The 12,848-nt window shown below is 39.3% G+C and overlaps 1 protein-coding gene across 5 annotated transcripts in view; it reads left to right on the top strand.

The window, feature by feature from the left end:
- The window catches only part of cpne2 (copine II), a 56,199-nt gene that overhangs the window by 33,299 nt on the left and 10,052 nt on the right, over nucleotides 1–12,848 (top strand). For 3 of the 5 annotated variants that reach the window (XR_006822763.1, XM_046037338.1, XM_046037337.1), the window contains exons 13-14: nucleotides 325–376; nucleotides 3,308–3,441. Coding sequence is in view for 4 of the 5 variants with exons in the window: in XM_046037338.1 (XP_045893294.1) it covers nucleotides 325–376; nucleotides 3,308–3,441 (186 nt within the window). In the remaining variant the exon portion in view is untranslated. Of the gene's footprint in view, nucleotides 1–324; nucleotides 377–3,307; nucleotides 3,442–3,796; nucleotides 3,913–10,629; nucleotides 10,662–12,848 lie in introns of those variants that run through there. The other 2 variants (XM_046037339.1, XM_046037340.1) reach the window with 2 other exon arrangements.

Below are 12,848 nucleotides of genomic sequence, written 5' to 3'. Positions count from 1 at the left end.
TGTGTGTGTGTGAGTGACAGAGAGAGGGGGGTTGTTGTCACATGCAATTTATAGTTAAAGGAAGCCTAATTTATACATGCATTTTACACAGATAAAACTGTAAGCATTACACATGCATATTCACATGATTACGCAACTGTCAACCCATCTGTGTTGCCATGGCACTGAGCTGATGAAAAGGACAAAGGAGAGAGAGCGGTACAGAGAGAGAGAGAGAGAGGGTGGGAGGGAGAGAGTGTGGGAGAAATGGACAGTATTTCTTAACAATATTTTACAGTGTAGTGAAGGATGAATTTCAAGTTTATTATCTGGGTTTCTCCTCAGGTGTCGCACGAATTTGCCATAAACTTCAACCCCACCAACCCCTTCTGTTCAGGTGAGTTCCTGTGTAGTAGTTACAGACGCCATCCATGACCCTGCTGCAAACTCAGATTTTTTTTACATCATTCTTCAATTTTGTTTCTGTTTTATCAGACTGACCTCTTGAGGCCTGACCGATGGTGGGTTTTTGAGGCAAATACAAAACTAAATCTGATGAGAATAGAGAATTATAAACTGATACTTTTTTTTCTTATATAATCATATAACATAAACAAACACACATTTGACTAAAAAATGTTGTGAGCAGGACATTTTACATGTAATGGTGTCTCTTATCATAAATTACGTCAAACATTTCTGAATATCTTTTCATTCATTGGCCGATGTGATACAGAAAAGCTATTACTGTCCAGTATATCTGTCTTTATAGCAACTTGGGCTTGGGCAGAAACTCTGGATAACATGATCCTGTAAAGCCCATTGTGAAATTCTATGTGATATTGAAAGAAATGACATATCCAGTAACAAGAACCCGCTGAACCTTTGCTTTGCCTGCCTCACAACCATACAGACTTGTTTTCTGTTTACAACTCTCTTCTATTTATAATTGCATCCGCTGAAAACACTGTCACTTATACTATATATAAGTCTACACTTATTACTGTATTAAAAATAAATAGTGTTGCAACAGCAAAGGGTTTCCACCACTGCTTGAGAGTCTGAAGTAAAGTTAAATTAAAAGGACAGTAGAATATAATCCCATTTTCTCTGTAAGAGGCTGAAATGCCACTGTGACAGGGTAAAAAACACAACATCACTGCAATAGAAACTGGAGTATTCTTAAGTTTAATAAGAATGCAGGATACACTCAAAAAAAAGACATACCATCTACAAATCACGTGACAGCAGCAGGTGCTGCACTCCTCTCTGAGCGTCTTGCTGAGTCTGAGTAAATAACACCTTCACACTTCACCTACACTTTCTACTTAGGACGTTTGTCTAAACTGGCAGCATGAATGCCAGTGCTCACTATGTCACTGACACCAAGCAGTTTCTCCTGACAGTTCAGACCAGGCAAAGATCCAGATAAGTGCATTCACATTTATATACTGATTGGGAAGATGCTTTTTGGATGTTAGGCGATGTCGTTAAGATTCTACAGCAAGTATCATTTACTTTGTTTTAGCCTTTTCAGATAGCTTGATCTTTACAAAGATACGGTGATATTGCCCCCCTCTCGGAGCATTTAGCACATTTTGGCTGTTGAAGATGAAGAGTTCAAGATTTTAAACTGTAAAGTTAAATAGTTAAAGTAGTATCAGGCTAATATAAAGCTAGCTCAATATGCTGCATGCAAGCAATGCACACCTGATTAGATTGCTATTTTTAGTAAGTATTTTTAGCCATGCTAGCGGTCAGTCGGTTGGTCTATCCACCGCCTTTGGACTAAAATAACTCAACAACTGTTGAATGCTATGAAATTTGGCACACACATTCACACATTTTGGTGATCCCCTGACTTTTCATCTAGCACTGTCATCAGGTGCAGTACTTTGTCCAATACTTTGATTTATCACCAAATACCTGCAAAAGTAAAGACATTCCCATCAGCTGCGTTTTGTGTTTAGAGTTAATAAGCAAATGTTGGCACACTAAACTGAGATGGTGAATATGCTAAACATCAAACCTGCTAAACATCAGCATGCCTCCTTTCTTGTTGTGATGATTTTAAGCATGTTGGCGTTTGCATTAAGCTCAAAGTACAGCCTCACAGAGTCACTAGCATGGCTGTAGACTCTTACTTTTGTTTAAACATGATGAAGAGGTTACTTTTGCATATACAAGCTGTAACTCACATTTCCTCATCTCATATTTAGTAAAGTAAAAACATATTTGTAAATCATCAGTATCTTGCACCTTGTTTTAACGATCCAGAAAGTCTGCACTCCTTTTTAATATGGTGCATTCTGTCAACGCACCATTAGCATTTGAAATGTGTAGGATGCAAATGTGTTTATTGACAAATGCAAACGACTTGAGCACCAACTGCTGAGAGCACAACTGTGAGACCTAGAAGGAAATTGTGTGACACATGTTTTAGCTTGACAGAAGCAGGACGTTATGCTAAATCAGAACTTTTGAATTGATGAGAATTTATACGCAGCCCTCTGCTGAAGAAGACCTGTGTCAAAAAATTGAGTTCTGTGTGCTTCTTCAAAATAGATTAGTACAGCTTGCTGTTATTAAAACATCTGCCTCCACAAATGCCCTTTCTTTTTAAGGTTAGCAGAGGTAGCTTCTCTACAAACTACGTAAGAGAGCATTGCAGCTCATCTTTTCTTGGAACCGCCAATACAGCCTCCAGTGCACTCTAAAATGAAAAGTTTCAGGCCATACAATAAAACCTCATTTGAAGGACTACAGTCAAAAAGTGCTGCTGTAACTGCTATATAAAACCTTTTTATATAAAGTGTAATAATGTAACCATCCTAAAAAGGGGTTAGCATTCTATCTACCAAATTGTTGTTTTTTCTCATCTACGGTTTCCACTGTATCTTATAATGTATAACATTTGTGTAGAATTTTTAAATCTTTATTTGTACATGAAGTAAGTAAGTAAGCAATGTATGTTTGTTGCATTGTTGACTTCCCAGTTCCCTTAAAGAAACAAAAAGACAAGCAGGTTGCTGAGATAGGAGGCTAGTGTTGGGCAAATGAACCCAGTTTGGGCACACGTTCAATTGTCTGCCTGTTTAAGCTGGATTGGAGTATAAAATAACAATACTCATTAGGAAAAAAATAATATGTTTTTATGAGCTTCTGGCTCATTTGAGTTGGGAGATTTGAGTAAAAGTCCTTTTTTTTCATATTCTGCCACCGCCCCCTCTCCCCCCGCCTCCATATCATACACCTCTCTTCCTCCATTACCCACCTTTAAGGTGTGTTGGTGTTTGAATACTTTCTCTCTGTCTTTCTCTGTGTGTAGGCGTGGAGGGTATTGCCCAGGCCTACTCCGCCTGTCTCCCTCACATTCGTTTCTACGGCCCGACAAACTTTGCTCCAATCATCAACCACGTAGCGCGTTTTGCTGCCCAGGCACTTCAACAAGAGAAAGCAGCGGTAAGTGACAACAACTTACCTATTTATCTTTATTTCTGTCTTATAATTATTCTCCAGTTCAACCTGTATAATGTAGATAAGAATGATGAGACACAGGGCAATGGCGCTAACCAAATGAATTAATGCACCTTTTAAGTGCACACAGATGTATAAGAAAGATGTTTAGCTAACTATAAATAAGTATAAAAATTGTATGATTCCCCAAATTCTTTTCACATTTCATGACAGTAACTCTTAGCTGCTGTTTCTTTTCAAAGTTATATTGTACTTCCTGCTGTTCGACTGCTCTTCTCCTTGGTGAACAATGACAGCTTATAATGTGTCTCAACCCTCTTTCATTTCATCTCTTCACAAGACTCCCTAACCCCTCTCAGTGCTTCCAAACTGCTCTAGGTTTTCCCTTAAGGTTTGTTTCTTCATTCCTGATCTCTACGGCAGTATCCTGTCCAGACTCCTGTGTTTCTGTGTTATGACCAGTTATGAAGTAAAAGCTACTGTATGTTCATACTTTTTCCTCTGAGCCACTGGACACCACCCCCCCTTCCTCCCTATGTCCTTTCACTGTCTCTGTAATATGCCACTGTTTAGTGCACATTCCCACTGGGACAAAAGTTTGATCAAATTGCTTATCATTATCCTTCTAAAGGGAACACACCACTAACTAATATTATTTACTCACCAGTAAAAAAAAGAGTAGCCCGTAGTGAATGGCTGTCAGGGCAGTTTGTAATTCTACTCTGTTTAACAGCTTGAGAGCTGACGGGACAAACAAGTGTGTGCATCTGTTGGCACAGTGTCCTGACCAGAGTGTCAGGAAGGAGGGTGACAGACTGGAGTGACAACTTCTGTCCATCTCACACCTCTTTTCAGAGACACTGGCCAGGCATTTCACACATTTTCGGGCTTAACAGCATAATAGGGAAGCGTCCTCCATCTAATTTTCTCCTTTTTCTGTGTCACTTTATCAGTAGTTTTCCTCCTCTCCTCTCCACCCTCTTTTATGCTAGCAGCATAACTCTACAGATCAGTCAGTCAGGCCACCACTTTTGATGGCTTTACCTCTGTCGCCACTTGTGGTTTTTAGAGAAATGTCTTTTGTATTGGCATAATTTTTGGGACACATGGATTAATTTTAATAACTTTGATGATCTTTGGCCTTTTGTGTCTACATGTGTAAATATTATTTCATTTCATATCATGCACAAACCTGGCATATTGCACATATTTTTTGTTAATTGTTAATCGTTCTGTATTCTATATTTTTATATTTTGTCAATTTATATATTCATGTACACAATATCCTCTTCTGTTGCAATTTGTGTGCACAACATGGGAGTAATGCACAAATAATAATTATAATCTATATTTGTAGAGCACTTTTCAAAAATAAGTTACAAAGTGTAAAGACACTAATACAAAAACAATACAAGATAAAAGCAAGAAAACATTGAAAAGACACGTTTAAGATAAATAAGTAAAATAGAATAAAATAAAAAGGATAAAATAAAGTCAATAAGTTCGCTGAGTCAGTGAACTCTTTTAAGTCCATTCTTAAAACATACTTTTATAGGAGAGCCTTTCCCGATTTTATTTTATTTTATTTATTTTTTAAATATATTTTATATTTATTTTAAACGTGTATTCTAGTCTGTGTTTTCTTGTTTTTAGCATGTAATTAATTTTATGTGTTTTATTGTTTTTACACTTGTGAAAGCACTTTGTAACTGGTTTTTGAAAAGTGCTCTATAAATAAAGATTATTATTATTATTATATCATACTACCTGCCAATAAAGCTCTTTCTGATTTCTGCCTACCATGGGTTCTGACCAAAAACCTGCAAAACTAATGAAAATTCCCATTAGCCTCAACTGTACCAAGCTAACAGCTAAACTAAGATGGTGATCAGCTAGGCTACATTATCTGCTTAACATCAGCATGTGAACATTGTAATTGTGAGCCTGTTAGCATGTTGACATTAGCATTTTGCTCAAAGCATTGTTTTGCCTAAATACACCCTCACAAAGCCCTAGTGGCTTTCTACAGATTTCTCTTTTAGGTCTTGAGCTGAAAAAGTTTGGGAACCACTGGTCTAGACTATACCATTGACACCACTGAAGTCCACAGCTTGACTAACAAACTGGTTTACAACAATATACCTGGTTAGTAAACTTATTATATAGTATAGGGCAATGATGATAAGCAAGAAAGTATTTCCGACATATGAATCTGAGGCACATAAAATCAAAATTAACAACAAGCCTAAGGCTCTGTCTCACACCCAAGAAGGTTATCTATTTTGGTAGCAATCCTTGGTAGAAAGACATGCAGTATTCATCGAGCTGCAGTAGAGACTCATTCAGGTAGAGCTCATAGGAACTTCCTTTTAGGCAGCGTTTAGATTAACAGTGACACCGTGTCAATAAACAAAAACTGTTGTGGTTGTGTTGCCAGACAGAGCGTGTCTAGTTTGAAAGCTAATCAGATGCCAAATCAGTTTATTTTTCTTTGAGGCTGGACCTCACACTGACATGTGAAAGCAATTATTTGCTCATCTGACTCAATGAATTAATTAATGCAATGCTACATGTTACATTCTCCCACTATGTATTTTAGGCAAAGTGACATTGCACTGTGCTGTGACAAATGTTAACCCAGGATCAAATTAATTGCTGGAGAACCCCACTTTGTTTTATACCATAGCCCTCTGCACAGCACCCTTAACTGTACAAACGCACTGGTCTCATTGAAATAAACGAGGAGCCTGTGTTTTTTCATTCACTGTTATTGCTGTTCTGAATTCAGCCTTAAGGTTCCTTGAAGAACCATTCAATTTTTCAATTTGTGAGACAGTATTTTCTATATTAATGGTCTCTTTTGCATGTCTTAACATAGCCTCATTTCGGCCGTGCCTGCACTACACACATCACATCAAGCTGGTGTAAGACTTGAGGTGTGCTTTAGCTACAAACTTTCAACAAATAGCACATGTTCCCCCTCTTGTATGTATCCAATGACATGTCTCCTGCCTAAATCTGAAAAGAGTGCAGTGGCTGGGTATCATTATGCTCCCACGGTGCTTTTTGTCCCTAATTGTACCCTGTCACCCTGTGTAGAACAAATACAAAATACACAAAGGATTGTTCTCGTCTGTGTGTTGTGTGCCAGAATCCTTTTGTTTCTCTAAGGAATGATTGCAGAACCTTTTCTTGTGTTATATTACAGTGAGTTCAAACAGGGGTGGAACATAGGAAGGAGTAACAGACAATAAGATGTGACATCCACAGTGTGTGTGTGGACCACATACTGGGGTAGTGGTTAGACTGGTGTGTGTGTGTGTGTGTGTGTGTGTTGGGGTAAGTGGGCGGGAAAGTTGTAGGCTGCACAAATCGGCTGCTGCTTTGCCTCAGTCTTCCTGGTTCTCAGATAATGAGAGAACCTGCGAGTGCAGACCTTGTGACTATAGATGAACACACTGACACTGACACACAAACACACACACACAAAGGCTGCAGGCCAGTGCAGTTTGTGCGTGTCCCAGTGTGTGAGCAACCCTGTCTGCCTGTGTGATAATGATTCTCTAATGAGCGCTGCTGTTAGCACATTAAAGAGACAGGCTTCAGAGCCCTCCCTGTGTGTGTATGTGTCTGTGTGATTTTGTTCTGTGTCAGTGTGTGTCTTCATGTTATTATGCTACTTATCATAGGATAACACATTTTCATTCTAATACGCTGACATTTTGCATGTTCTGTGTGTTTGTGTGCCTTATGCTGTATAACTATTTGCTATAAATGGTCAATTTCTTGGTCTCTTACTGAAATTAAGCATAGTCTTAGTTCAGGCAGAACTCTGAAGTCGCGCTTAGATTGGCTGATCGGCATCAGCTGTTTGTTTTATAATATATAATCTAATAAATGCTTTATATAAATGCTTTGTAATGACTGGCTCATAGCTAGTAACATCCAGTCATATTCATGCAGGTGTATTACGCAGGCATTATAACCTGACAGCATTACTGTTTACACTGCTGATTATGCTCATCAGTATTTCATGTTGTTGATTTAACTAAGATTTAAAGTTCCTGTGTGTTTAATAAAGGGGATTGGCTCTCTCAGCAGATTCTTCGTCACTATTTACATTCATTGAGAGCTCCCTCAAACAGCAGAGCTTATTTTCTATGATGGGATTTAGGGTTTAAATGGCATCAATAGTTATATTTAATAATATAATAATTATTATTATTACTTTTATTTAATAATTACTAATCACCTTGGGGCACTACTCTTAAAGAAGAGAACATTGAAACTCTGATTAATAATAATAATAAAATTAATAACTATAACCAAAATTGCCATCAATAGCTAGTAGGCTAGTTGTTAGCTAGCAAGTCCATTGTGGATCGGCCAGACGAGGAAGAATTGTGTTTCTGTTGCAGGCTTTTGCTGTGTCATGTTCCAATTGTGTAGATGGAGGAAACGGCCACTCTGTCTGTTCACCTCAGATTTAAGCTGCTTGGCGCTAAGCTACTTCGTTGTTTCTGTTGGCTTGTGAAGCTAGCTGGCAGATGTTGTGTCATAGCCATTGAGGGACTAAGCCTGGTTGCAGGAGCTGAGGCAGGCAGGAGCTGAGGCAGGCACTCGCATCACTGCCGTAAGATCAGAGAGTTCTGCTGCATGTCTGCTCCGAGCAGGACATGCTAGAAAACAGCTACTGCTATCGCCAGTTTCAGTGGTCGACTCCAGAGAGCCCAACAACTGACATAAATACAGAGCAGACTGTAGAGTTTCTCCTGTTCTGACACAACTAATTTGATAGCTGCTGGATTTAAAATGAACAAGATATGCTGATTGGTTGACTAAACTGCATAACGTGTTATCATGTGCAGTGGATGACTAGAGTCTGCAGACACACAACGCACATAGCAGTAGAAAAACATGTAGCGTTTTTACAAGAGCAGCTAACACTGAGAGCTTCAGTTTACAAGCTGTTAGCAAGTCAGACAGACAAACCAAAGCTAAAAGTTAACTCACCCTGCGTTCAATATAAGGTAATTTTCTTCAATCACGTTTCCCTCAGCGCTCTCATAAAAACTAGAATATAACCAGATTTCAGAGTGACTGACAAATCTCCGCAGCACTGTCTTCCGCCGTGTTGTCATTGACCCAAACAAACCCAAGTTGCATACTTCTGGGAGACTGTCGCTAAATTTGGTTGATGCTGGACAGTATTTGCCATGAGTTTATAATAGCACGGTAAACGAACCCGGGTATCATGGTGATTAAAATGTGTACGGTAATAATAACTTTCCAGAATTTTAATGGTAATCGTTTCATCCCTACTCAAAGGTTTAGGAGACACAAATTCATCTGTCAAAGCCCCGCGGTCCCAATACTGAGCTAGTAAATCAAGTGAGTAGAAGGATCATTTCAGGCTAGACTGCAATGCAATCTGACTTCTGTTTTGTGTGGAGTTGTCCCCTGGTGAAATAATAAGGTTTAATGCAGGTTTAAGGCACTTCCACTTGGGCTTAATTTTTCAGAGGTTGCCATTTGGTTTACCTAATCACCTCTAAGCACTAATTTCGGATACAAACTTGTCTAATGTAGTAAACTATCTCTGTCTGTTACATTTTAAACCCAGAGTCAACACTTGTGTTCTATAAATATTATGTAAATTAACTGAAAAGCAATTTTACTGCCATTTTAAAATTGTGGTTTTGTTGTAAAATCAATGCTTTTGTTCCTGTCAGAATCCTGCCTGAGAAATGACTGATTGGTTAGTAAGCAGGCTTTTGACACGTTCTGATCTGATCCTCTGATGCCGTGTAGCATGGGTAACCATGGTGATTTACCCTGGTTAAAACACATTGTTTCATGATAGCAGAAAACCTGAGCTAAACCCAAAGATACCTAATCTTACTTTCTGGTACTGGCATCAGGTAATAAAAATCGTGTACCTTGAGAGAAATAGATGTATCATGTGTGTAACTGAGGTTTAATACCAGAATCTGAATCAGAAGGAGCTTTATTCATAGGTTTCATGTGACGTCACATTCCAAGGAAAATGCTCCCTTGGAGGGAAAAAAGATGTTATTTTCCGCTGCCCGCCAACTAATAAGCAAGTGATACACGGTTACTTTGAGTTTGTTACTTTTACATTGCCAAAATGCTGGATGGTTGTTGTGCTTGCGGATGCACTAATTGATGAAAAGACAAGCCTGGGCTGTGTTAGGTGAGGGATTCCCTAAAAGGTAAACATAATTATTACCACAGTCAAGCGCTGGCAGGGACCTTGGCGGTTTTTAACGGCGAAAATATGGCAGCGGATGCTGTATATGGATCGCAAGTGCCCAACACTTGCAGTTTGTGTCGTTTTCTTGAGTTGAGAGGTGATTCAAATAAAATTTAATGGCTTTTGCCACGTCTCTACGGGGGAGTGAGCCGCTATTTTGCTCAGTTATTTGGTCCTCCAGGTCACTGCGCATGTCACAAGACTGAAAACTATGAATTGCCAAGTAGTGTTTTACACATACAAGGAATTTGCTTTGGTGATAAGGTGCTACACGTAGACAAACATACAGTTGACATAAATAAATGCAGAAATATATAAATATGGAATAAACAGATGTAAGTTATCTAAGAATAATAAAAGAATAGAGAAAATAATACTTTTAAAACTATTTGCAGAGAAAGAACAATGTGGCAGATATTTTCATGTGCATTACTCCGGTTTGTGTTGTGCGGATGTATTGCAACGGAAGAGGATATTGTGTTCATAATTTGACAATATAAAAAAATAAAAATAAAACAACAATGATTAACAATTGACAGCAAATATGTGCAATGTGCCAGGTTTGTGCATGATATGAAATGAAATAATATTTACACGTGCAGAGACATTTGTATTATTTGAAAGGGGGGAGTGTCAGCGAGGGACCCGGGCCTTGTTAATGAGGCTAGCTGCAGATAAGAAGCTGTTTTTGTGGCAAGAGGTTTTGGTCCTGATTGGCCGCTGCCTCTTGCCAGAGGGTAGAGTCTGAAACAGTGTGTCCAGGGTGGGAGGAGTCAGCGGCAAACTTTCCTGCCTGCTTCAGAGTCCTGGAGGCGTACAGTTCCTGAAGTGAAGATTGCTGCCAATCACCTTCTCTGCAGAGCGAATGATGCGCTGCAGCCTGCCCTTGTCCCTGGCAGTGGCAGCATCGTACCAGATGGTGATGGAGGAGGTGAGGATGGACTCGATGATGACGGAGTAGAAGTGCACCATCATTGTCTTTAGCAGGTTGAACTTCTTCAGCTGCGGCAGGAAGTACATCCTCTGCTGGGCCTTTTAGGTGAGGGAGGTGATGTTTAAGCCAAGGGATATACTTGCTTTTAACTATGCGTTCGCGTATGAAAGATGGCTGCCACGCGTATCCTGTGTTCCTTTGGAGTGTAGGTGGTGCACGTCTCAAGGAATTAACGCTACGTGTCCGCGAGATGCAATTCAGCACATGAATGTGGGGGCAGCATGTCAATCTGACCGGCAGGTCAGCAGCACTCTACTGTTCCACACACCAGCCCAGGTGGTGGCTTTATGCAGTTGGTTTGCCAACCACCATTAAACCCAAAAGAAGAAGAAGACTTTTACAAAAATTACATTTATGGCGGGATGTTTACAATAAAACTCCTGGAGCTATTAGCTATAGCAATTATCGAGATTGTTATGATGTGTCATTAAAATCACAACCTCCTCGAGTGTTGCTATGTTTGATTTGTTTACGATGTGCAAATTCGGAGGTTGTCAAAGAAGATAATCCGGTGTCGGCGAGGGAAGATCCGGTCCTGGCCTGCCCCCTAGTGTATTCAGGTTTAATCCTCCAGGTACATGCAAAGTACGTAGGCAAGTATGTGAACAATGCTGTTTGCGTCGCCGACGTCTGTCTATGCCTACGCTTTGTTAAAAAGTAAGTATATCCAGGGCTTTAGCTCCCACTTGAGGTCCTGGGAGATGATGAGGGAGTCCACAGTGGCGACTGGGGAGTCACGTAGGATGATGGGAGAGGGTGGGGCTGGGCTCTTTCTTTAGTCCACGACCATCTCCACTGTCTTCAGAGCGTTGAGCTCCAGACTGTTCTAGCCGCACTTGTCAGTATTATACTATAGTATTATTGTATTTTTTGTATCCTTGTACATTTTTGGATCTCCTTACTTTTAAATTTCTATTTATGTTCATGTGTACTGTAAGTACCAATTTGTACCAAGGCAAATTCCTCGTATGTAAAAATGTACCTGGCAATAAACCCGATTCTGATTCTGATTCTGATCTTGGTTTATTATACCAGTAATAAAGGACAGGCATGAAATGATGTAGTTTCTGCTGGAGTCTCTGTACCACTCCACATTAGACGCACATTGTATCCTTGTTGTATCTGTGTGTGTTTACAATTAATCAATTAATGGGTGTGTGCAGTAAGATGGTAAAGAAAAGTTTATTATACACATTACAAAATATTTGATTCATTTTAGCTTACCAAAATGTAACCTCATTTAAAATCTTTTATGTCCAATGATCTAAATTGTCCTTCACAGCAGCTGTTTGAGACGGTTCTGTAGGTGTTTGATTTTGGGTGTCACTTCTGTATGAACATGAATGTACAGTTAGCCCATGATTTGCAAATTTCACCTTTAGGGTGATCCAGCCTAGCTGGCTACACATTGTCTTTTACATATTTCTAAGGCAGAGATGTTGTGGTTTACATCTTTACCTCTAATGGTATGTTAATACCCTTTGTAACTGCATTTCAGCATTTTTGCTTAAATACAGTTATAACATACTGTAACATTGCATTTGAGAATACTGCTTGAAATTTCTGTTCTAAACTCAGTCACGAAAGGTGCAGTGCTGGGGCTTAAAGCTGCACTAATCAATATGTTGTTATTAACAATATGTCAAAAGACTACATGAAATGTGAAAGGTGATCAACCGCCTCTGCAACTTCCCTCAGCTCTACAGAGGATTTTAGTGTCTTTCAGCTTGTTGTTGATTTTACAGCCCATAACATTACTATTTAGTTCACTGTCAACAACCCTGTTTCCAGCAAAACTGCTCTGATAAACTCACTGTATGCTACCTGTCCAACACCAGTCTGTACATAGACACAGTTAGCGACTAGCTGGTTAACATAGTGGAGCTGCTAAAGAGTCTGATGTTTACCTCAGGCTGTTGGAGGCCAAATCAGGAAAGTGAATATTGGACTTTCAGGTGGCCAGAAACATGACTCTGGACTAATGATAATGCTGCTCTAGATGCCTTAAGAACTTTAAAGTGCTAAAGTGATGTCAAAGTTGTGTTTATAGCTTCTTGCGTTGCAAAAAAAGTTCATGAATGTAAAAAAAATCCAGTAACACTCTGGTGCGTTATAAAAGGAATA

The sequence above is a fragment of the Micropterus dolomieu genome, linkage group LG22, assembly GCF_021292245.1.
Source record: "Micropterus dolomieu isolate WLL.071019.BEF.003 ecotype Adirondacks linkage group LG22, ASM2129224v1, whole genome shotgun sequence".
NCBI classification, from domain to species: Eukaryota; Metazoa; Chordata; class Actinopteri; order Centrarchiformes; family Centrarchidae; genus Micropterus; species Micropterus dolomieu.
This window is presented reverse-complemented; position numbering and strand designations above follow the sequence as displayed.